This window comes from Saccoglossus kowalevskii (assembly GCF_978046115.1).
Source record: "Saccoglossus kowalevskii chromosome 4 unlocalized genomic scaffold, keSacKowa6.1 SUPER_4_unloc_1, whole genome shotgun sequence".
Classification (NCBI taxonomy): domain Eukaryota; kingdom Metazoa; phylum Hemichordata; class Enteropneusta; family Harrimaniidae; genus Saccoglossus; species Saccoglossus kowalevskii.
In genome coordinates, this window is record NW_028188616.1 from 336442 (window position 1) to 361272 (window position 24831).

At 33.0% G+C, this 24831-nt stretch overlaps 2 protein-coding genes across 2 annotated transcripts in view; one reads left to right on the forward strand and one right to left on the reverse strand.

Annotated features, from left to right (window-relative positions):
* LOC144352209 (fructose-2,6-bisphosphatase TIGAR B-like) overlaps nt 1-5698 on the forward strand; it is a 31883-nt gene extending 26185 nt beyond the window's left edge. Inside the window, exon 2 of the mRNA XM_078009366.2 lies at nt 3539-5698. Coding sequence (XP_077865492.1) covers nt 3547-4320 — 774 coding nt within the window. The 5' untranslated portion in view covers nt 3539-3546 and the 3' untranslated portion in view covers nt 4321-5698. The remainder of the gene's footprint in view (nt 1-3538) is intronic.
* A 3657-nt stretch (nt 5699-9355) lies between these two features.
* Nucleotides 9356-24831, reverse strand: part of LOC102809639 (phosphatidylinositol 3,4,5-trisphosphate 3-phosphatase TPTE2-like) — a 48228-nt gene continuing 32752 nt past the window's right edge. Inside the window, exons 4-15 of the mRNA XM_085496230.1 lie at nt 24523-24639; nt 14111-14201; nt 13903-13969; nt 13370-13474; nt 12937-13018; nt 12385-12473; nt 11719-11780; nt 11199-11261; nt 10897-11002; nt 10547-10644; nt 10244-10339; nt 9356-9654 (exon numbers count right to left, since the gene is read on the reverse strand). Coding sequence (XP_085352356.1) covers nt 9463-9654; nt 10244-10339; nt 10547-10644; nt 10897-11002; nt 11199-11261; nt 11719-11780; nt 12385-12473; nt 12937-13018; nt 13370-13474; nt 13903-13969; nt 14111-14201; nt 24523-24639 — 1168 coding nt within the window. The 3' untranslated portion in view covers nt 9356-9462. The remainder of the gene's footprint in view (nt 9655-10243; nt 10340-10546; nt 10645-10896; nt 11003-11198; nt 11262-11718; nt 11781-12384; nt 12474-12936; nt 13019-13369; nt 13475-13902; nt 13970-14110; nt 14202-24522; nt 24640-24831) is intronic.

Below are 24831 nucleotides of genomic sequence, written 5' to 3' on the forward strand. Positions count from 1 at the left end.
TTAGATATCCTATCATAGTTTTAACTCCATACGATGGATCGACTTCCGTGATCGCTTGAGTGACTGACATGTCTAATTCCTGGTCACTCATTCGCCCGATATTATGTCGTTTACAGTATCTCCTTACACTACGCTGGAAATGCCACGAACACTAGGATGCATACTTTATATATGACAGCTTATGAATTTGTAATTTCTCCCTGTACTAACCATTGATTATATATACCGTAGTTGCTATCCAACTTCAGGGTGGAATCTAACGCCATGATTAGGAAATGCCGCGGCAAGTTAGCACGGAATACAGTGATACGCGCTGTACTCGTTACACTGGTTTTATATATTGTCTTTTGTTGCTAATAAAAAGAATACAATGTCACAATATTACAAATAAAACAGTTTTCAAATTTAGTCAGCATAGGGATTGAACAATCTATTGAAAAATTATGTAAACATTGTACTGCTGTATTCAGGAGAATTATTCCGCAATACGTCCAAGAATTAAATTAGCAATAAACTAACAAGGTGACATGTCCTCTACCCGAATACCCATTTTGAAATGTTGTTGGTTGATCCCTAGTCCCACAATGTTTTGCCTGCGACCGGACATGTCGGTCCCTTTGCGTATACGTTGAGACATGAGTGGTCAAAACTAGGTCAGGTCCTTACCAATACACATTGAATATTGAAATTTTGGTTTCAATATATCAATTTTCAAATTAGATTTTTGCGCTGTACACTCGACAATGCTGAATTCAACAAAAATATTGTGATTATGTTCATGGGGATGTTCGTAAATAAATAATAAATGGCCGTATTATGTACCACAGCTAATGTAATTTTCTATAGCGAATTTTGTATTTCAATTCGACAAATGCGCATTTGAAAATATGGGTAAAATTCAATTTCCAATGTCGTTTTCAATACTGAGAAATGATTTTTTTGGATAATTATATTTACTTTATGTGCCATATATTTTGTATAATGAATGGCCGCAAGGTGTCATGGATTATTATTGTGAACTAACTTATTTATTTCAAACTCAACACCATCTCCTGAGAGATCACCAGTAAGGTTAAATCTTTAGTGGTCTGAGGTTAAGCAATAAACAAAAAACGACTTACAATACAAACAAATAAAATAGTTAAAATCTCTATTTACTGGTTAAATGTTGCTGGCCTGTAGATAAATTGTATTTATTAGTCCCCGTTCAGACGAAGTCCGAAAACGGGGACTTATAATTCGGTCTCCGTCCGTGCGTCTGTGCGTCTGTGTGTCCGTCCGGAGTCGTATCTCAGAATCCCTTGGACCGATTCCGTTCACTTTTGCATGTGCCTAGTACTTTATATGGGACATATGCACATGTATTTTGGACATGCTTTGTCAGTTGTCATTCAAACTTGGTACATAGATTATACATGTTAGGATACATGTCCATGACGATTTATTTCACAATTGGATCAAAGATGGCCGACTGGCAGCTATCTTGTTTTTTGAAAATGTCGTATTTTGGACATGCTTTGTCAGTTTTCATTCAAATTTAGTACATAGATCATACATGTTAGGATACATGTCCCCAACCGTCCGTGAGTTCCTGAGTCTGTCCGTCCGTTCGTGAGCAGTCTGTCCAGAGTCATATTTCAGAAGCCTGTGAATCGATTCTGTTCATTCTTTGCATGTGCCTAGTACCTTATGTGAAACATAAAATGGCCGACTGGCAGCCATCTTGTTTTTTGAAAATGTTGTATTTTGGACATGCTTTGTCAGTTGTCATTCAAACTTGGTACATAGATTATACATGTTAGAATACACGTCCATGATGATTTATTTCGCAATTGGATCGAAGATGGTCTACTGGCAGGCGTCTTGTTTTTGTTTTTTTATGCGGTATCTTGGACGTGCTCTGTCAGTTTTCATTCGAATTTGACACATACATGTACTTTATACATGTTAGGATGCATGTCCATGACAATTTGTTTCAAAATCTAGTCAAGGATGGCCGATTGACTGCCATCTGACTTTTCGGCCTTACTACTTTATCGTATTTGACACATACATCATACATATCAGTGTGTTTCATAATCAGATCAAAGATGGCCGAATAACGGCTGTTTTTATTTTTGGCCATATTACTACTACACTGAACACGTGTTTTGATGTAAATAAACAATCTGTTGTATACGCCACTTGGAACTCAAGTTTCAAGGACATGCTCGCAACAACCCCTCCGCTTTGATATGACGAGCACAAAGAGAACTTTCAAAAATTTAACGGGGACTGTGTCATTTTCAATGACTTGTTGAATTTGACTTTCTCACTAATTATATTGTTTTTGTTTATATTCAAAATTGATTTACAATGTACTTTGTTAGGGTGTATTTTACTCAGTGAACTGTAAAATACTTTGCTTGGAATTAATATTCGCTATTTTTGCTGAAGGAATGATTCAGTGAAAATAAAATTTAGCTAATATACATTTTGTCCTATATTTTACATAGTCTTATTTTCTGTAGGCATAAAGTGTGTGTTGTCTCTTCTGATAAATGGCATAGGATATATAATGAAGCAGAATCTTATATTGGTTTGATTTCAAATCCATTTTTGATAAATTTTGCTACATTGATGCGAACAGGCAGGTTCTTACTGGAAATTAATTCAGTGAACTGTGTCTCTGGTGAAATAAACTTACTTATAAATAATGAAATCATTTATTAATCTTCCTGTGGTTGTCATTCTCTGGAAAACAGATGCAAATTTGAGCTGTAGCTATTATAATCAGTGTTTTCTTGAGAAAATCTAACGATACTCTTATTTTACGATAAATATGTACTGTAAATTACTTTATTTTCACTTAGTATTTATTTTGACTATTTTTGCTGAAAAGATGAAAATACATCTTTGTCGAGTGGAGCTTATCATATGAGTGATTGTCCGTCGTCGTCCGTGTCAATGTTTTATTTTTCCGACTTCTTCTTGAAAACTATAAGCCTGAATGCTTTGATACTTGGTGTATATGTACCTTGAGTAGACCTCTCTCAGATTTGTTCATTTCATGATCACATCTTCAATTCTCTAATTTTGGTGAATATTTTTGTCATTTTTGGTAAAAAGTGATATTTTCGACTTCTTGTTAAAAACCATAAGTCCAATTGCTTTGATATTACATATATAGGTACTACATGTGGACCACTCCCAAATTTGTTCATTTCATGATGATATCTTTAATTCTCTAATTTTGATGAATATTTTGATCATTTTTGGTAAAAAGTGATATTTTCGATTTCTTGTTAAAAACCACAGTCATTTATGGTGAAAAATGATATTTTTGAATTCTTGTTGAAAACAGCAAGTCCCATTGCTTTGATACTATACATATTGTTCATTGTCTAATAAATATCTTTTGTTCTTTAACTGAAATGTGCATTGCTAACTGCGGAGCTACATGTATCTCAGCCGAGAGGCTGCTTGTTTCCTATACATTGTACTTATTGCCCTTTTAATTGGTTTGTTGAAGTATTTTTTCTCGGTTAATCTGTTGCAGGCTCTTTGATGCTTGTTGTTACACTCGTTAGGCATGGGGAGACGATCGCCAATAAAAGTCGTATAATACAAGGTCAAGGTGATGGCTGTCTTACCAAACTTGGATCGCTACAAGCTGAACATCTTGGTGATGCTCTAGCAAAGGAGTATTTCGACATTATCTTATGTAGTGACTTAATACGAACGCAACAGACAGCGGCATGCATCATGAAATCACGGTCTTCACAACATGTGTATCTGGAACCCATTGTAAGAGAAAGATCGGCTGGGGTCATTGAAGGTCAATGTCAAGGAACGCAGGAAAAGTTAGCAAAGGCTGCCAGAATACCACTTAGAAAGTATAGACCAGATGGCGGGGAAAGTTGGGATGATGTGAAAATTAGAGCACAAATGTTTGGCCAGAAATTGATAGACACCTTGCTACCTTCTGTCCCATTGAGAAGTACATATAGATGCCAGGCCACTGCAAGAAAGAAGACAAGGGTCCTTGTTGTTACACATGGTGGATTCATAAAAGAGTTTATAAACCAATGGTGTCTGAAATCCTCCATGGGTCAAGTGTATCCAAATAAAGCAAGAAATGCTGCAATTTATACATTTAACATGCATGTCCCAGCCGGAAAGTCTCAACAACCTGTGGTGCACATGCTACGAGAGAATGATGTTGACCATTTGAGAGGATGGACTCATGAAACCGAGGACCTGGGAGAACCATGTGACATTTCACTTAAAGTGTTAAATATACAGAAAGTGTCTTGGACTGAAGTATTTGGAAAACCTTAGTAAGTTGTCTGGAAATAAGCGATCTACAATTTCAGCATTCATTAGTGCTGTATAATGCTCAAACATAACTTAATTCTTATCAGAAGGGATCATATCTAACATAACCTATGCATCAAAAATGATAGTTTGAAAAGAAGTAAAAATTTGTCTATATGGAACTTGCATTTTCACATTTTGCTTGTGTTAAAAGGGATAGGGATCAGGAGTTACTGGCACCACATCCCGTTTGTATTATCAACTTGTATTATATCATAATAAATTTTTTGTTTCTAGGTATCTACGTTTTCCCATGATGCAATAGTAAACAAGTAAAAATCTCATACATGTTTGTAGTTGACATACTGAGATTTAAATTTATGCTGTAAGACCACTAATTAGGGTGAAGATAATTTGAATGTTAAGAAAACAAACAGAACTGTTATATTCAGCTGATGTATAATGTCTGTGAATAATATCCATCTCCCTAATCTGAGGAGAAATATAGCTTTAATTCAATCATATAAATGATTTTGTACCCTGTTAATTCACGCTGTATTCTAATGTGATTGTGATGCAGATAAATACCATGTGACTCCTAATCTTAGGTCGTGTAGAAGCTCTATAGTTTTTTTTATTTTTAGAAATTGGAACTATATGCATAAATTTGAAGTGTTCAATTTATATTCTTAAAATGCTCATTATTTACACCAATTTATTGTCCAATTAATATACTTTATAGTTTTTCAGCCCACAACTAGAACCAAAATGCTGTAATAGATGATTTACCATTCAACTGCAAGGTGTTGCATGAAAGGTGCAAAACAAACATTACAGTGCAAAATCAAATATTTTGGGCATTGAGATATCCTTACTTCATCAAATGTATTTAGCCCAAGAAGTGGAGATACTCCCAAAATATTTTTGTGTTTGACACTACTATGACACTATGACTAATGTTTGTTCTATTTTTGCATTTAAGTTCATGCATAACACAGGATCTTGACTGGTTTAAATAGGTGCAGTCAGTATACATTACATTATACATTTTGCAGGAGACAATATCAAATTAATATTAATGAGGGGTTGACCATTAGAAACTCTTACAGAAAACTACTTTTGTAACATTTGCAAGAATTAACCTGAATTAACAAGTCAAATGTGTCTACCATCTCTTCTTCCAGAGTTTCAAATGGCCATCTCCCATCAGTCAAAACTAATTATAAGTTATATCAAATATTTAACTGCCAATCAAGTTTGTTGAATATTCTTGGATTGGAATATTTTTTTTAACATCTATGTGTGAACAAGATTTCATTGTGACTGTTGGAGTGTGCTAATGTTTTATTTTAAACAAACAATTACAGACATATCTTATGAAATATATTGTTTGTTTTTATTATATTGTTTGTTTTTGATTCTTCATGCTTCGATATTGTGTGTTGCATCGTACGTTAATTTACAAATATTACAGGAACCTTTAGTTTTTGAAAGAAAGTCTGGATGACATGAAAACACAGCATACAAGTGAAGATTTGAGCAGAAGTGTAAACAACATTCTCTGGTAACTACAAAATTTGTCACTAGCTTTGGTTTGATAAGTAATGAGCAAAGTTTTGAAAGTCAGCAAAACTGTGCACATCATTGTGTAAACGGTGAGCAAAACTTTTTCTTGAAACAGATAAGGGGTTGACTATATGAAATTGGGTGGAGTTCACCGTCATGTGTAATCAGAATGTTTTGTTTACCCTTTCTTTTTTTGATATAGCAATATATGTTGTTACATTCACTACAGTTACTACTCTCTACTTTCAACAGATCTGGCAGAGGAATATTTTGTCTATATTGCATGCATTCCCTTTTCCCATTGAAATCCCTAAATTATATTTGTTGATTGGAGTTTCAGAATGGACCAAGTGAATTCCTTTTGGTATATGTGTGAGTTCAGGTTCATGCCAAAATTTAGATAGTTATTGAAAGTTGTTAGCTTTTCTACTGGGACTTGTAATTTGAATAATAATTAGCTAATTTTTAGCTGTTCCATGCCTGTTCCACTGATATCTAAAGAACCAGTCACATAGATGCTCTAATGCACAGATTTGATTAGTTTTGGGTAAAAATCTTTGCATATTAATTAGCTAATTTGCATAATGATTAGTAAATTTTTTTACTTTTCCACTAATATCTCAAGTACTAATCATATTTTCGGGGGGTAATATCAGTACATATTAATTACCTAATTTACATAATTAATACATTTTCAAGTTTTGATATCGTCGTAATCATCACATTCCAATTAAACTTGTACATAGACACTAGGACTATGCAGAGATTGATTGTTGTGGAGTAAATATTTGTGCATATTATCTCAACTACTAATAATCATATTTTGATGAAACTTGGTACATAGATCCTCTAGCATATGCAGGGACGATAGTTTTTTATTGGATTGCTCAGTTGAAATACATTTTACATGCATTACTCCAATAAAGTGAAGTTTTAATTAGTTTTAGAACTTGTACATTACGGTATGTAAGTCGCAAATGTGAGGATTAGTAATCTACTCTAGAGAAGTTATACAATAATTTGAGGATCTGTACCTCACTGTAGAGAAGCTATTCATGACTGAGATTTTATACATTACTGTTAAGCGATAAATTTAATACATTATTGTAAGATCTCGCACAATGTACCCCATTGTAAAGAAGTTATACATTACCTAGAGGATTTACACCATACCACAAATTTTATGTTACAATTTAAAGGAAATTTCCCCATTTTTTGATATGGAAATTGAGCTTATTTTTATGGCAATATGGAGTTCAATATTATGGATATTTTGTACATGCCATCCCAGAACTCCATAACAAATTCACAATTATAAAATAAGTGTATTAAAATTTATTTTTCTTTGCCACACCAATTCACTACGTTCAATTACCCACCATAGACTCTATCAAAATGACTATTTTGAACTGTAGGCATTAATCAGCGATTCTGCCAATGACGGAGAGATAGGGGAAGCCCCATTGTAGCTGGTGAGATTAAGTTTTCCTTGTCATTTTTACCCTTGTGTCATTTTCTCCTTTGTGTGTAGCATTTTTCACAACAAGAATAAATAAAACCCGGGCGTCGTGGCTTAATCACTTGTTGATTTCGTTACGTCACCTTTTCCTACTGTAATTCGCTTCCCTCATGCATGTCGTCTTCATTTCGAATTGGGGGCATTTCGTCCAATTACCACTTCGCCCGAACGGTTTCGCCCGATTACCTGTTCGCCCGATTGTCATTTCGCCCGATTAACAGTTCGCCTGGTTCCCCGTATGTTTGGTATTTACGTGTAGTCAAAACAAGATAACGTAGAAGTCGAAATTTGTTTTTATAAGGTGACGAACGTGAAGTTTACAACGGGGTTGTAACGTAATTTTATGCCGTTGCGTTGCGTTTTATGCCATTTGTGTATCGGGAGGAAACAATGAGTTGAGGGACAGTCACATCAGTTGCAGTGTTTGCATCGGCAAGAAAACCCTGACTAAAATGCGATCATATGGTAGATTTTATGCATTTTACCAGATGTACATTTCGAATCGAAACCCCCAGTAGGCCTACTGTGTAACATCGGTAAATCGGGCGAAAAGGAAAACGGGCGAACCGGTAATTGGGCGAACTGGTAATCAGGCGAAGGAGTTCGGGCGAAGTGGATTTCGGGCGAAGTGATTGTACCCGCTTCATTTCATGCTTGATCTACGTATTTAGAAATGAATAGATGTAATGACAGCCTTATGACTCGCTGCCGATTTTTGGTCTCCTCGTTTTCGAGTCGACTGTGCAGTGGTTATATTCAGAATTTACCAGCATAGAACCCGCATCCAAAATGCTTTTTGCGTAACTGCGTGCGGGGTTCGGGGGTTTTGCCTCGAAGGCTTGTGTTTTTTCACTGGAGTTCTGATGCCTGAGATATTTTTTTAGAGCCATCAAAATCGCTGAGACTGACCACGTCGCTCGTATTTTTCACAGCAGTGAATTGAAGTGAGTTGCGTGTTTGGCATGAGTGGAAAGTCCTCTCGCTCGGCTACCGGTACTTCGTACTGAGACGTCAAGTAGGAGGCCCAATGGTGGAGGTACCGATATTATTTCTCGGTCTCCCGTGCTGATCGGAGGGCATCCTCACAGTCTGTGTTTTCAGGTGGTGGTTTACCCGATTTTACCGGCTATAGCGAGGCTGTGCCCCTGGAGGTCTTTCCTTCTATGGGGCCTGTTGCGGGTCCCTTTGTGGACTCTTCCTCGCACGGCGCCGGGTTTGCCTCCGAGATGAGGACTTTGGTTGAAGGACTGTCGGGGCAAGTTGCGTCCCTGGCTGGTGGAAGTGGAAGCGCCTCCTCGTATAATCTTTTTTGTCTGTAAGCAGGGACCATATTAGTTTTGGGGTGAATATTTGTGTATACAATGTATTAATCACCTAATTTGCATAATTAGTTAATTTTCAGCTTTCACACTGATATCATCACATTTCAATAACATTTGGTACATAAATGTTCTAAGACAATAGACAGACCTGATTAATTTTGGGTTAAAATCTCAACATATTAATTACCTAATTTGCATAATTAAATCAATTTTATTCTTTTACACTGATGTCTATAGTACTAATTATTCCATTTCAATGAAACTTGGTATGTAGATGCTCTAGGACAATGTGCAAACCTGATTAGTTTTGGGTTAAAATCTGTTCATATTATTTCCCTAGTTAGCATAATAATTGTTCACATTTCATTGGTACATAGATGGTCTGTTACATTGCGCAGACCTTAGTTTTACACTCAAATCTGTTCATATTAATTACCTGATTTGCACAATTAATTTTTCAATCAATATCTCAAATACAAGTAATTTTTAATTAATTTCTAATGTGTCTCCAATACTCTCAGCACACGGGAGTTCTTTCTAAGCTTTCTTTGATTCTTGGAATTGGAAATAAAGTTGTGTAATTATTTGTGTATGAGCCATTAGCTAAACAAGGTAGTAATATAATGGACTCAAAAGACATGATATCACTAAATGAATATTCACAACTTTGTATTTATATTTAGATGCAACATGTAAACATTTTTTCACAAAAGTCTATTTCTTTAAAAAGTGTTTAAACTTTAGGTGTAAGGTAAAATGTCAAACATTACTCTCGGCAACATTACAAAATTTAAGTGTCATCCCAAAATTCTCTTTATACACACGGGATATCTCGGGTTTATGTAGATTATCCAACTGACTACGATGTAAATGAATGGAACTGTCTTCAATGAGCGATGTATTTAACCAGATATAGAAGGAACAATTTCCATATCCTTTTGGTACAGTGTCCTGAAAATTAACAAAAAAAAAATCATTGAAAAAAGTTTGTGAACTTTGACCTCAAAAAGAATAGATAACACTTCAAAATTCAATTCAAATGAAGATTTTGATGTAAACAATTTTACTGTCAATTGTTGAGCTCAATATCAGCCCTGTATTCATGGTGTAAATGGTTTGATTGTCATGATTACAATTACATCATATGCAAATGAGATTGCATTCTTGGAAACAAAAAAAAACAATATACACTATATATAATACCCTGGTACTACAAATTAATAAGCAAAATAAATTATGGGACAAACAGAATCACAAATTTGTGATGCGTTAATACTCAATATATAAAAAAAGTCTGTAGTAAGTTTTTCAAATTTGCTAAATGAATGAAAAAAAGATTATATAATCCAGAGCACAGGCACTTTAAAGAGTAGTATGGTGGGGTTAGGGTGTTGCTAAACGTTGTTGACCATGCACTCTCATGATGGCTATATGAATCCTCAAACTAGTAGCCACTATGTTAGCAAGTATGCTTGTGGACCTGAATGTGGCATGATAACAATTATTATTCTACATCTCTAAATAAATCTGAATAACTTACCATGGTTGAATGGCATATAACTTTAATGTCTCCCGATAGAACAGGTGAATTTGTCACATGTATAATGACGCTGTCAGACTCGTTATCATATGCACTCTGTATACTCAAAATAAAATATTGTTATAAATATATATAAACATTATTTCGAGTGTACAATGTTATAACAAATATATAACACAACATCACACAACTTATGTAAAATGATTCTAATTTCAAGTCTAAATGTGTAAACACTTCATTGAACCTTAAACATGATTGAATATTTTCTTTAATCATGTAATGAATAAATTATTGCAATCTTACCTGACAGTTGCAGTTTGAGTCGAGTCGCAATTCAAATATTTCAAACTCGTTGTAAATAATTTCAAAGTATAAATCTCTTCCGTCACCTTTACCAATACCTAGTAGTAAATGCAAAGACATAAACAACACGCACCCCTGGTTAAAAGTAGATCCATAATCAAGCTTTCATAATTGATCCTTGGCATCAATACACATTCCAAACCACCTAATTGCTAAATGTCACAATCAAGACACGTTATAGTGTTAACAATGAAATTGTCAATTAGAAACATTATCATGTGACACACTATGTGCCAAATACTGATTATTTCAAAAACTGTACTTAAGAAGGTCAATGTATTTTTTTTTACCTGATATTGCTTCTAAATGAATTGCTTTAAGTTTAGTTTCTCTTTGCGTTGGCAATATACCATTGTGTATTTCCTTGACCTGTTTATAATACTCCACATATTGGCACTGTAACAGGATAAAAAAATCGTTTCAAGTCAAGTAGAATATCATTTTTCCTTTATTATAAACACAAGAAATACCACCAGATACAGAATCATGTTCACTAATTAGATTCAGTAGATTGACTAATATGTGTTGTTTTCTTGATAGCTTCTGGACAGGATGATCTGACACACAATATGTTATATGTACAAGTTCATACTTGACTCGGTGTTTCTACTGGATAATTGAAATCGCATCTTCCACAAAAATCATACAGTGATTCCTGTTCAATAAAAAAAATGACAAACAGTTTTTAGTAATGATTCAATTACAAATGATATTTCATTTACATGTACTATGAAAAGTGCAAAACTGATTTTATTTTTGAATACAGCACATAATTTGCATATTTGTAAGCAAATAGTAAGAAATAGAAATTGAATGTTGTCGTCAGATTCTCAGTTAAATTTACTATTAATAACAATTCACAAAACTGATTTGATCTCTTTATTATAAGAATCTGTAGAATTTGCACAAACAAACAAGTTTGATCCTATGCACACCAATAGATTATTATGTTCTGTCCCAAAATAGCAACAGTGTTAGGCCAATAAAGCAGTAATAAGCAAAAGCATAGTTACAGAGCTTTCAGTATTTACATCATTTAATCACTGAGTAGAATATTTACTTTACCCAGTCACATGATTAATATGATACTAAATATTTGTTTCGTTAATTACCTTAGTTTGTTCATAAAGTCCATAATTTAACAATAAAACACTCATCATTAGACCAATTGCACCTACAAAATATATATATATATATACATGTTATTATAATTGCGGGTACATTCTGTAACTGCAACACATATAGGTGATTTGGTTTAACAGTTATCATTTCTTTTAGTTTTTTTTTCAATGCGCGAATTACAAACCAATACGTGATACATATTTTCTTTCTACCAGAAAGTTTGCAACCAACAATTACAATGGATAAAATATATCTGTTTTTAAACATTTTGGCATATTTGATTGCTTAGAAATACAATGCATTGGTGATACAATATAACACGCAAGGATGAATTGGACCCATGTATCATCTCGCGCAAGACTTGTTTGAATGTACAAGGCCAGCACAGCATTGATCTGAACAACACGTATCATACGATGTGCATATACACAAATTTAAGATTTAACTCCCAAGTAACCATGCTTAATAACATAATAGGAGATTAAGATTCATTTAAAAGTCAATCTGGTCATATTTGGTAGAGAATCAATATTGAAAGATGATTTGCGTCCACTATTAGTCAGTAGGTTTTATCAAATATTTGTTCAAAATAAAGTTCTGTTTATTTATTTTTTGTAAATGCAGTTAGATTATCAACACTAGGTGGCGCTATTTACCTTTCCCGCCATCACCGTGTAGTATGGCAACGTTATGTTCATCAGATTGCAACCATTCCTTTACATTCTCACAGAATAAGATAATATCTCTATGAATAGACATCATTTGTTATGTTTATATGTTATTCATTGATTCTTTACATAGCAAATAATTAGAAGTGCATTGTGGGCAAATGAAAATGAAGAAATACTACAACAATATCTAACAAATGGGTGGGTAACACATTATTTTTTAAGGGGTGGAAGGAATGAACCTCACACACACAACATGCATTACTCTATGTATCAAGCTTGAAAAAAGTGGTTGTGACTTGTCACCTCCCCTTCTTTCGTTCATGCTTGACATCTCATTCCTCTTAGACTGTTACAATTGTCCTTAGAACAAACCTTTGAGAGATAACATATCAAGCCTAAAAATAACGTTTTGTAGATGAGTGGTTTCAATACATATACTGAATTGAATTGACTCGTGTATACATTTACAGAACCAACTGTACATATGTCATCATAACAATGCACTGACATATATAAGAGAAATAATCAAATAATTACCTTAAAGATGGTACATGCTGATCATCTATTGGAAGATTGTAAACACTGTAATTAAAATAACCTTCATCATACTCAATATCATCTAAAATGAAAGATTTTAATACAAGATTAGCAATAACAGTAAAAAATAAATGTTGTGTCTACAACTTGAGAAAGTATTACGTTCTTTACATGACCTCTTTTTTATATTGTGTTTAAATGTTAATTTATTCATTAGTAAATTTAATTTAAATCTGAAATTAGATGTGACTATGTTTATAGCATTCCCTTATATCAAATTATCTCCCAAGGAAGAATTAATCACTTTAAGATGATGAAATACAATTAGCTACTGTATCAATAATACATTTACTTGTATGTGATGCGTTTCTAAGTATAGGCATAGCCTGGGTCATTATAATCAACTATCCACCAATGAAGTTTCATGGCTCACCTGATAAGTTATAAATTCTATACTGCCCCGGATATATTGTGTTGAGGACATTTGATACATCTGATATTGTCCGATTACATGGTGATTGCATGATTATTAAGTGTTCTGAAACAAAACAATCTGTAACTGAATAACATTTGACCACATGTAGGGGGGGGGGGGGTGCCTTACATCACTTCCTACATCATATATATATATATATATCAACCTCACATATTTCACCATGTGTTGTATTCGTCCACTGGTTGTCAGTTGTCTATTGTGTTTTTGTTCTTTGACTTGTCATTTTACCAAACGCACATTACATGTATCTATCTACTATATTAACCTAGCTTACATATTTATGCAATCCATAATAAAATACCGTCCTGCACCTGACTTTCATGTGTCAAACACAACAATACCAGTGTTGCATAGTTTGGGGAAAGATGTTATCCAATATCATTATCAATGTTCAACACATGGAGTTATCTGTACAATTAAACAACGTTAAATATTCACAAAGAATAAGAACTGCAATAGATTATATTTACCTGTTATGTGCACTAGATCTGATTGTGAAAATACTGGTACTGGATATCTTGGATGGTTGTCTGATATCTGTAGGATATATAACATACAATATATATCTCAACACTTCTTCCTGCTTGGGTTGTACAAACTTAGAGAATTATATCACACATCATGGTGGCCATTAACGCAAGGTCAAAATGGTAAAATCAATGATAAAAAATAACTTACTTGATTTTTTAGTTCACTCTTTTTCTTATATTGTTCAACCATAAGACGCACAAAAAATAAAACTCGTATTGTACGTAAACAGGCAATCATTCTGTAAAAAAATACAACTCATTACAAGTATAGCCTACAGATGTACAATCAGATGTCATAATGTCAAGATTCAAATCTGTGAAAGCCTCCTGTGCCATGTCATGGTTAATTTTGATGACCACACAGACATTATCTATGACAGCGCGAGTACCATTTTGATATCTACGCTTACGTCTTGAAAATATATTTCAACCAAAGGATGAACTTCTTATAACTAGAAGCCTAATACCAGCCAGTTTTAATTTTAGTTAAATATTTGTTGATTCATATAAATGTGGCAACATGCATTAAGGCGATTAATTCATATGAATGTGGCAACATGCATTAAAGCGATTAATTCATATGAATGTGGCAACATGCATTAAAGTGGTTGATTCATTAGAATGTGGCAACATGCATTAAGGCGATTAATTCATATGCATGTGGCAACGTGCATTAAAGAAATTTATTCATATGAATGTGGCAACATGCATTAAAGTGGTTGATTCATTAGAATGTGGCAACATGCATTAAGGCGATTAATTCATATGAATGTGGCAACATGCATTAAAGTGGTTAATTCCTATGAATATATCAATATATATTAAGGCGATTAATTCATATGAATGTGGCACCATGCATAAAAGTGATTTATTCATATGAATGTGGCAACATACATTAAAGTGGTTGATTCATATGAATGTGGCAACATGCATTAAAGAAATTTATTCATATGAATGTGGCAACATGCATTAAAGTGGTTGATTCATATGAATGTGGCAACATGCATTGAAGTAGTCGATTCATAGGAATGTGGCAACATGCACTAATGTGATTAATTCATATGAATGTGGCAACATGCATTAAAGCGATTAATTCATATGAATGTGGCAACATACATTAAAGTGGTTGATTCATTAGAATGTGGCAACATGCATTCAAGTGGTTGATTCATACGAATGTGGCAACATGCATTAAAGCGATTAATTCATATGAATGTGGCAACATGCATTAAAGAAATTTATTCATATGAATGTGGCAACATGCATTAAAATGGTTGATTCATATGAATGTGGCAACATGCATTAACGCGATTAATTCATATAAATGTGGCAACATGCATTAAAGTGGTTGATTCATATAATGTGGCAACATGCATTAAAGAGGTTAATTCATATGAATATAGCAATATACATTAAGGCAATTAATTCCTATGAATGTGGCAACATACATTAAAGTGATTATTCATATGAATGTGGCAACATGCATTAAAGTGGTTAATTCATATGCATGTGGCAACATGCATTAAAAAAAAAATTCATATGAATGTTGCAATATGCATTAAAGTGGTTGATTCATATGAATGTGGCAACAAACATTAAAGTGATTAATTCATATGAATGTGGCAACATGCATTAAAGTGGTTGATTCATATAGTGTGGCAACATGCATTAAAGTGGTTAATTCCTATGAATATAGCAATATACATTAAAGTGATTAATTCATATGAATGTGGCAACATTAAAGTAGTTGATTCATTTGAATGTGGCAACATGCACTAAAGTGATTTATTCATATGCATGTGGCAACATGCATTAAAGAAATTTATTCATATGAATGTGGCAACATGCATTAAAGTGGTTGATTCATTAGAATGTGGCAACATGCATTAAGGCGATTAATTCATATGAATGTGGCAACATGCATTAAAGTGGTTAATTCCTATGAATATATCAATATACATTAAGGCGATTAATTCATATGAATGTGGCACCATGCATAAAAGTGATTTATTCATATGAATGTGGCAACATACATTAAAGTGGTTGATTCATATGAATGTGGCAACATGCATTAAAGAAATTTATTCATATGAATGTGGCAACATGCATTAAAGTGGTTGATTCATATGAATGTGGCAACATGCATTGAAGTAGTCGATTCATAGGAATGTGGCAACATGCATTAATGTGATTAATTCATATGAATGTGGCAACATGCATTAAAGCGATTAATTCATATGAATGTGGAAACATACATTAAAGTGGTTGATTCATTAGTATGTGGCAACATGCATTCAAGTGGTTGATTCATACGAATGTGGCAACATGCATTAAAGCGATTAATTCATATGAATGTGGCAACATGCATTAAAGAAATTTATTCATATGAATGTGGCAACATGCATTAAAATGGTTGATTCATATGAATGTGGCAACATGCATTAACGCGATTAATTCATATAAATGTGGCAACATGCATTAAAGTGGTTGATTCATATAATGTGGCAACATGCATTAAAGAGGTTAATTCATATGAATATAGCAATATACATTAAGGCAATTAATTCCTATGAATGTGGCAACATACATTAAAGTGATTATTCATATGAATGTGGCAACATGCATTAAAGTGGTTAATTCATATGCATGTGGCAACATGCATTAAAGAAATATATTCATATGAATGTTGCAATATGCATTAAAGTGGTTGATTCATATGAATGTGGCAACAAACATTAAAGTGATTAATTCATATGAATGTGGCAACATGCATTAAAGTGGTTGATTCATATAGTGTGGCAACATGCATTAAAGTGGTTAATTCCTATGAATATAGCAATATACATTAAAGTGATTAATTCATATGAATGTGGCAACATTAAAGTAGTTGATTCATTTGAATGTGGCAACATGCACTAAAGTGATTTATTCATATGAATGTGGCAACATACATTCAAGTGGTTGATTCATATGAATGTGGCAACATAATTAAAGTGATTTATTCATATGAATGTGGCAACATGCATTAAAGAAATATATTTATATGAATGTGGCAACATGCATTAAAGTGGTTGATTCATATGAATGTGGCAACATGCATTAAAGTAGTTGATTCATATGAATGTGGCAACATGCATTAAGGCGATTAATTCATATGAATGTGGCAACATGCATTAAAGCGATTAATTCATATGAATGTGGCAACATGCATTAAAGAAATTTATTCATATGAATGTGGCAACATGCATTAAAGTGGTTGATTCATATGAATGTGGCAACATGCATTCAAGTGGTTGATTCATATGAATCTGGCAACATGTATTAAAGCGATTAATTCATATGCATGTGGCAACATGCATTAAAGTGGTTAATTCCTATGAATATAGCAATATACATTAAGGTGATTAATTCATATGAATGTGGCAACATACATTAAAGTAGTTGATTCATTTGAATGTGGCAACATGCACTAAAGTGATTTATTCATATGAATGTGGCAACATACATTAAAGTGGTTGATTCATATGAATGTGGCAACATAATTAAAGTGATTTATTCATATGAATGTGGCAACATACATTAAAGTAGTTGATTCATTTGAATGTGGCAACATGCACTAAAGTGATTTATTCATATGAATGTGGCAACATACATTAAAGTGGTTGATTCATATGAATGTGGCAATATACATTAAAGCGATTAATTCATATGAATGTGGCAACATGCATTAAAGAGATTAATTCATAGGAATGTGGCAACATGCATTAAAGCGATTAATTCATATGAATGTGGCAACATACATTAAAATGGTTGATTCATATGAATGTGGCAACATACATTAAAGCGATTGATACATATGAATGTGGCAACATACATTAAAGCAATTAATATGAATGTGGTAACATACATTAAAGCGATTTATTCATATGAATGTGGCAACATGCATTAAAGTGGTTGATTCATATGAATGTGGCAACATACATTAAAGCGATTAATTCATATGAATGTGGCAACATACATTAAAGCGATTAATTAATATGAATGTGGTAACATACATTAAATTTATTGATACAGATGAATGTGGCAACATGCATTAAAGTGGTTAATTCATATGAATGTGACAACACATTAAAGGGGTTGATTCATATGAATGTGGCAACATACATTAAAGAAATTTATTCATATGAATGTGGCAACATGCATTAAAGTGGTTGATTCATATGAATATGGCAAAATGCATTGAAGTAGTCGATTCATAGGAATGTGGCAACATGCATTAATGTGATTAATTCATATGAATGTGGCAACATGCATTAAAGCGATTAATTCATATGAATGTGGCAACATACATTAAAGTGGTTGATTCATTAGAATGTGGCAACATGCATTCAAGTGGTTGATTCATACGAATGTGGCAACATGCATTAAAGCGATTAATTCATATGAATGTGGCAACATGCATTAAAGAAATTTATTCATATGAATGTGGCAACATGCATTAAAATGGTTGATTCATATGAATGTGGCAACATGCATTAACGCGATTAATTCATATAAATGTGGCAACATGCATTAAAGTGGTTGATTCATATAATGTGGCAACATGCATTAAAGAGGTTAATTCATATGAATATAGCAATATACATTAAGGCAATTAATTCCTATGAATGTGGCAACATACATTAAAGTGATTATTCATATGAATGTGGCAACATGCATTAAAGTGGTTAATTCATATGCATGTGGCAACATGCATTAAAGAAATATATTCATATGAATGTTGCAATATGCATTAAAGTGGTTGATTCATATGAATGTGGCAACAAACATTAAAGTGATTAATTCATATGAATGTGGCAACATGCATTAAAGTGGTTGATTCATATAGTGTGGCAACATGCATTAAAGTGGTTAATTCCTATGAATATAGCAATATACATTAAAGTGATTAATTCATATGAATGTGGCAACATTAAAGTAGTTGATTCATTTGAATGTGGCAACATGCACTAAAGTGATTTATTCATATGAATGTGGCAACATACATTCAAGTGGTTGATTCATATGAATGTGGCAACATAATTAAAGTGATTTATTCATATGAATGTGGCAATATGCATTAAAGAAATATATTTATATGAATGTGGCAACATGCATTAAAGTGGTTGATTCATATGAATGAGGCAACATGCATTAAAGTAGTTGATTCATATGAATGTGGCAACATGCATTAAGGCGATTAATTCATATGAATGTGGCAACATGCATTAAAGCGATTAATTCATATGAATGTGGCAACATGCATTAAAGAAATTTATTCATATGAATGTGGCAACATGCATTAAAGTGGTTGATTCATATGAATGTGGCAACATGCATTCAAGTGGTTGATTCATATGAATCTGGCAACATGTATTAAAGCGATTAATTCATATGCATGTGGCAACATGCATTAAAGTGGTTAATTCCTATGAATATAGCAATATACATTAAGGTGATTAATTCATATGAATGTGGCAACATACAATAAAGTAGTTGATTCATTTGAATGTGGCAACATGCACTAAAGTGATTTATTCATATGAATGTGGCAACATACATTAAAGTGGTTGATTCATATGAATGTGGCAACATAATTAAAGTGATTTATTCATATGAATGTGGCAACATACATTAAAGTAGTTGATTCATTTGAATGTGGCAACATGCACTAAAGTGATTTATTCATATGAATGTGGCAACATACATTAAAGTGGTTGATTCATATGAATGTGGCAATATACATTAAAGCGATTAATTCATATGAATGTGGCAACATGCATTAAAGAGATTAATTCATAGGAATGTGGCAACATGCATTAAAGCGATTAATTCATATGAATGTGGCAACATACATTAAAGTGGTTGATTCATATGAATGTGGCAACATACATTAAAGCGATTGATACATATGAATGTGGCAACATACATTAAAGCAATTAATATGAATGTGGTAACATACATTAAAGCGATTTATTCATATGAATGTGGCAACATGCATTAAAGTGGTTGATTCATATGAATGTGGCAACATACATTAAAGCGATTAATTCATATGAATGTGGCAACATACATTAAAGCGATTAATTAATATGAATGTGGTAACATACATTAAATTTATTGATACAGATGAATGTGGCAACATGCATTAAAGTGGTTAATTCATATGAATGTGGCAACACATTAAAGGGGTTGATTCATATGAATGTGGCAACATACATTAAAGAAATTTATTCATATGAATGTGGCAACATGCATTAAAGTGGTTGATTCATATGAATATGGCAAAATGCATTAAAGTAGTTGGTTCATATGAATGTGTCAACATGCATTAAGGCGATTAATTCACATGAATGTTGCAACATGCATTAAAGTGGTTGATTCATATGAATGTGGCAACATGCATTAAAGCGATTAATTCATATGAATGTGGCAACATGCATTAAAGCGATTAATTCATATGAATGTGGCAACATGCATTAAAGCGATAAATTCATATGAATGTGGCAACATGCATTAAAGAAATGTATTCATATGAATGTTGCAACATGCATTAAAGTGGTTGATTCATATGACTGGCAACATGCATTAAAGCAATTAATTCATATGAATGTGGCAATATACATTAAAGCGATTAATTCATATGAATGTGGCAACATACATTAAAGCGATTAATTCATATGAATGAGGCAACATACACTAAAGTAGTTGATTCATATGAATGTGGCAACATGCATTAAAGTGATTTATTCATATGAATGTGGCAACATACATTAAAGTGGTTGATTCATATGAATGTGGCAACATGCATTAAAGTGGTTGATTCATCAGAATGTGGCAACATGCATTAAAGTGGTTAATTCATATGAATGTGGCAACACATTAAAGGGGTTGATTCATATAAATGTGACAACATACATTAAAGTGGTTGATTCAGTAGAATGTGGCAACATGCATTAAAGAAATTTATTCATATGAATGTGGCAACATGCATTAAAGTGGTTGATTCATATGAATGTGGCAAAATGCATTAAAGCAATTAATTCATATGAATGTGGCAACATACATTAAAGCGATTAATTCATATGAATGAGGCAACATACACTAAAGTAGTTGATTCATTAGAATGTGGCAACATGCATTAAAGTGGTTGATTCATTAGAATGTGACAACATGCATTAAAGTGGTTGATTCCTATGAATGTGGCAACATAAAGCGATTAATTCATATGAATGTGGCAACATACATTAAAGCGATTAATTCCTATGAATGTGGTAACATACATTACAGTGGTCGACTCATAGGAATCTGGCAACATACATTAAAGCGATTGATACATTTGAATGTGGCAACATACATTAAGCGATTAATTAATATGAATGTGGTAACATACATTAAATTGATTGATACAGATGAATGTGGCAACATACATTAAAGCGATTAATTCATATGAATGTGGCAATATGCATTCAAGTGATTTATTCATATGAATGTGGCAACATGCATTAAAGCGATTAATTCATATGAATGTGGCAACATGCATTACAGAAATTTATTCATATGAATGTTGCAACATGCATTAAAGTAGTTGGTTCATATGAATGTGGCAATATACATTAAAGCGATTAATTCATATGAATGTGGCAACACGCATTAAAGCGATTAAGTCATATGAATGTGGCATCATAATTAAAGTTATTTATTCATATGAATGTGGCAACATGCATTAAAGAAATTTATTCATATGAATGTTGCAACATGCATTAAAGTGGTTGATTCATATGAATGTGGCATTCATATGAGTAGTTGATACATTGAATCGATTAATTCATATGAATGTGGCAACATGCATTAAAGTGGTTAATTCATATGAATGTGGCAACATGCATCAAAGCGATTAATTCATATGAATGTGGCAACATACATTACTGCGATTAATTCATATAAATGTGGCAACATACATTAAAGCGGTTAATTCATATGAATGTGGCAACATACATAAAAGTAGTTGATTCATTTGCATGTGGCAACATGCATTAAAATGATTTATTCATATGAATGTGGCAACTTGCATCAAAGTAGTTAATTCATATGAATGCGGCAACATACATTAAAGTGGTTGATTCATGTGAATTCATATGAATATAGAAACACACACTGATGCAGTTGATTCGTATGATTGTGGCAACATACATTGATGTTGTTCATAAAAATGTGGCAACACATATTGATATTGGTTCATATTAGTATGGAATCACACTCATGTGGTAGATTCATACGAATACAGACAACACACTCTGATGTGACTGATTCATTTGAATATGGCAGCACACACAGATGTGGTTGATTCATATGAATGTGGCACACACATTGATGTTTGTTCCTATGAATGTAGAAACACATTGATGTGGTAGATTCATATGAATACAGACAATACACTGATGTGGTAGATTCATATGAATGTGGCAACATGCATTAAAGCGATTAATTCATATGAATGTGGCAACATGCATTACATAAATTTATTCATATGAATGTTGCAACATGCATTAAAGTAGTTGATTCATATGAATGTGGCAATATACATTAAAGCGATTAATTCATATGAATGTGGCAACATGCATTAATGCGATTAATTCATATGAATGTGGCAACATGAATTAAAGAAATTTATTCATATGAATGTGGCAACATGCATTAAAGTGGTTGATTCATATGAATGTGGCAACATGCATTAAAGTGGTTGATTCATCAGAATGTGGCAACATGCATTAATATGGTTGATTCATATGAATGTGGCAATATACATTAAAGTGATTAATTAATATGAATGTGGTAACATACATTAAATTGATACAGATGAATGTGCAACATACATTATAGCGATTAATTCATATGAATGTGGCAACATGCATTGAAGTGATTTATTCATATGAATGTGGCAACATGCATTAAAGCGATTAATTCATTAGAATGTGGCAACATGCATTAAAGTGGTTGATTCATTAGAATGTGACAACATGCATTAAAGTGGTTGATTCCTATGAATGTGGCAACATAAAGCGATTAATTCATATGAATATGGCAACATACATTAAAGCGATTAATTCCTATGAATGTGGTAACATACATTACAGTGGTCGATTCATAGGAATCTGGCAACATACATTAAAGCGATTGATACATTTGAATGTGGCAACATACATTAAGCGATTAATTAATATGAATGTGGTAACATACATTAAATTGATTGATACAGATGAATGTGGCAACATACATTAAAGCGATTAATTCATATGAATGTGGCAACATGCATTCAAGAGATTTATTCATATGAATGTGGCAACATGCATTACAGAAATTTATTCATATGAATGTTGCAACATGCATTAAAGTAGTTGATTCATATGAATGTGGCAATATACATTAAAGCGATTAATTCATATGAATGTGGCAACATGCATTAAGGCGATTTATTCATATGAATGTGGCAACATGCATTAAAGAAATTTATTCATATGAATGTTGCAACATGCATTAAAGTGGTTGATTCATATGAATTTGGCATTCATATTAGTAGTTGATACATTGAATCGATTAATTCATATGAATGTGGCAACTTGCATCAAAGTAGTTAATTCATATGAATGCGGCAACATACATTAAAGTGGTTGATTGATGTGAATTCATATGAATATAGAAACACACACTGATGCAGTTGATTCGTATGATTGTGGTAACATACATTGATGTTGTTCATAAAAATGTGGCAACACATATTGATATTGGTTCATATTAGTATGGAATCACACTCATGTGGTAGATTCATACGAATACAGACAACACACTCTGATGTGACTGATTCATTTGAATATTGGAGCACACGGATGTGGTTGATTCATATGAATGTGGCACACACATTGATGTTGGTTCCTATGAATGTAGAAACACATCGATGTGGCTGATTCATATGAATATGGCAACGCGCATTGATGTGGACTCATATAAATATGGAAACATGCATTGTTGTGGTAGATTCATATGAATGTAGCAACACACTGATGTGGTAGATTCATTTCAATATGGCAACACGCATTGGTGTGGATTCATATAAATATAGAAACATGCATTGATGTGGTAGATTCATATGAATGTAGCAACATACTGTTGTGGTAGATTCATATGAATATGGCAACACGCATTGGTGTAGATTCATATAAATATAGAAACATGCATTGATGTGGTAGATTCATATGAATGTAGCAACACACTGTTGTGGTAGATTCATATGAATACAGGCAACATACTGATGTGGTAGATACATTTGAATATGGCATCACGCATTGATGTGGATTTATATAAATATGGAAACATGTATTGATGTGGTAGATTCATATGAATACAGGAAACACACACTGACGTGGTAGATTCATATGAATACACTGGTAAATGAAATGGTGGTGCTGATTGATGGGAAAGGGCAATGGCGAACAGATTTTTGAAAGCTGGTATTATACATACTTTCCATATTGATGGTTTTGTAGTTCCTCCACAACTACGTAGGCTATAGTAAAGAAGGCGGTGATGGTTGTCACACAAAGATCTAGTAACATGTACCACGTCACCAAAAATGTCTTGCTGCAAACATTATAGTGTCATTAAAATAAGAAAAAACTGTCTTGAGATTCATTTCACAGTTATTGAGACCTTTCAAAAATGGTTGTATTAATATTAGTAGTGTGTCTTTAATAACAATAGTTGAAAAGACGTTGCATTTGTAAAACAAACATATCCAGTCATTTAGTTACAGTTACGTGCCGTTAATATATT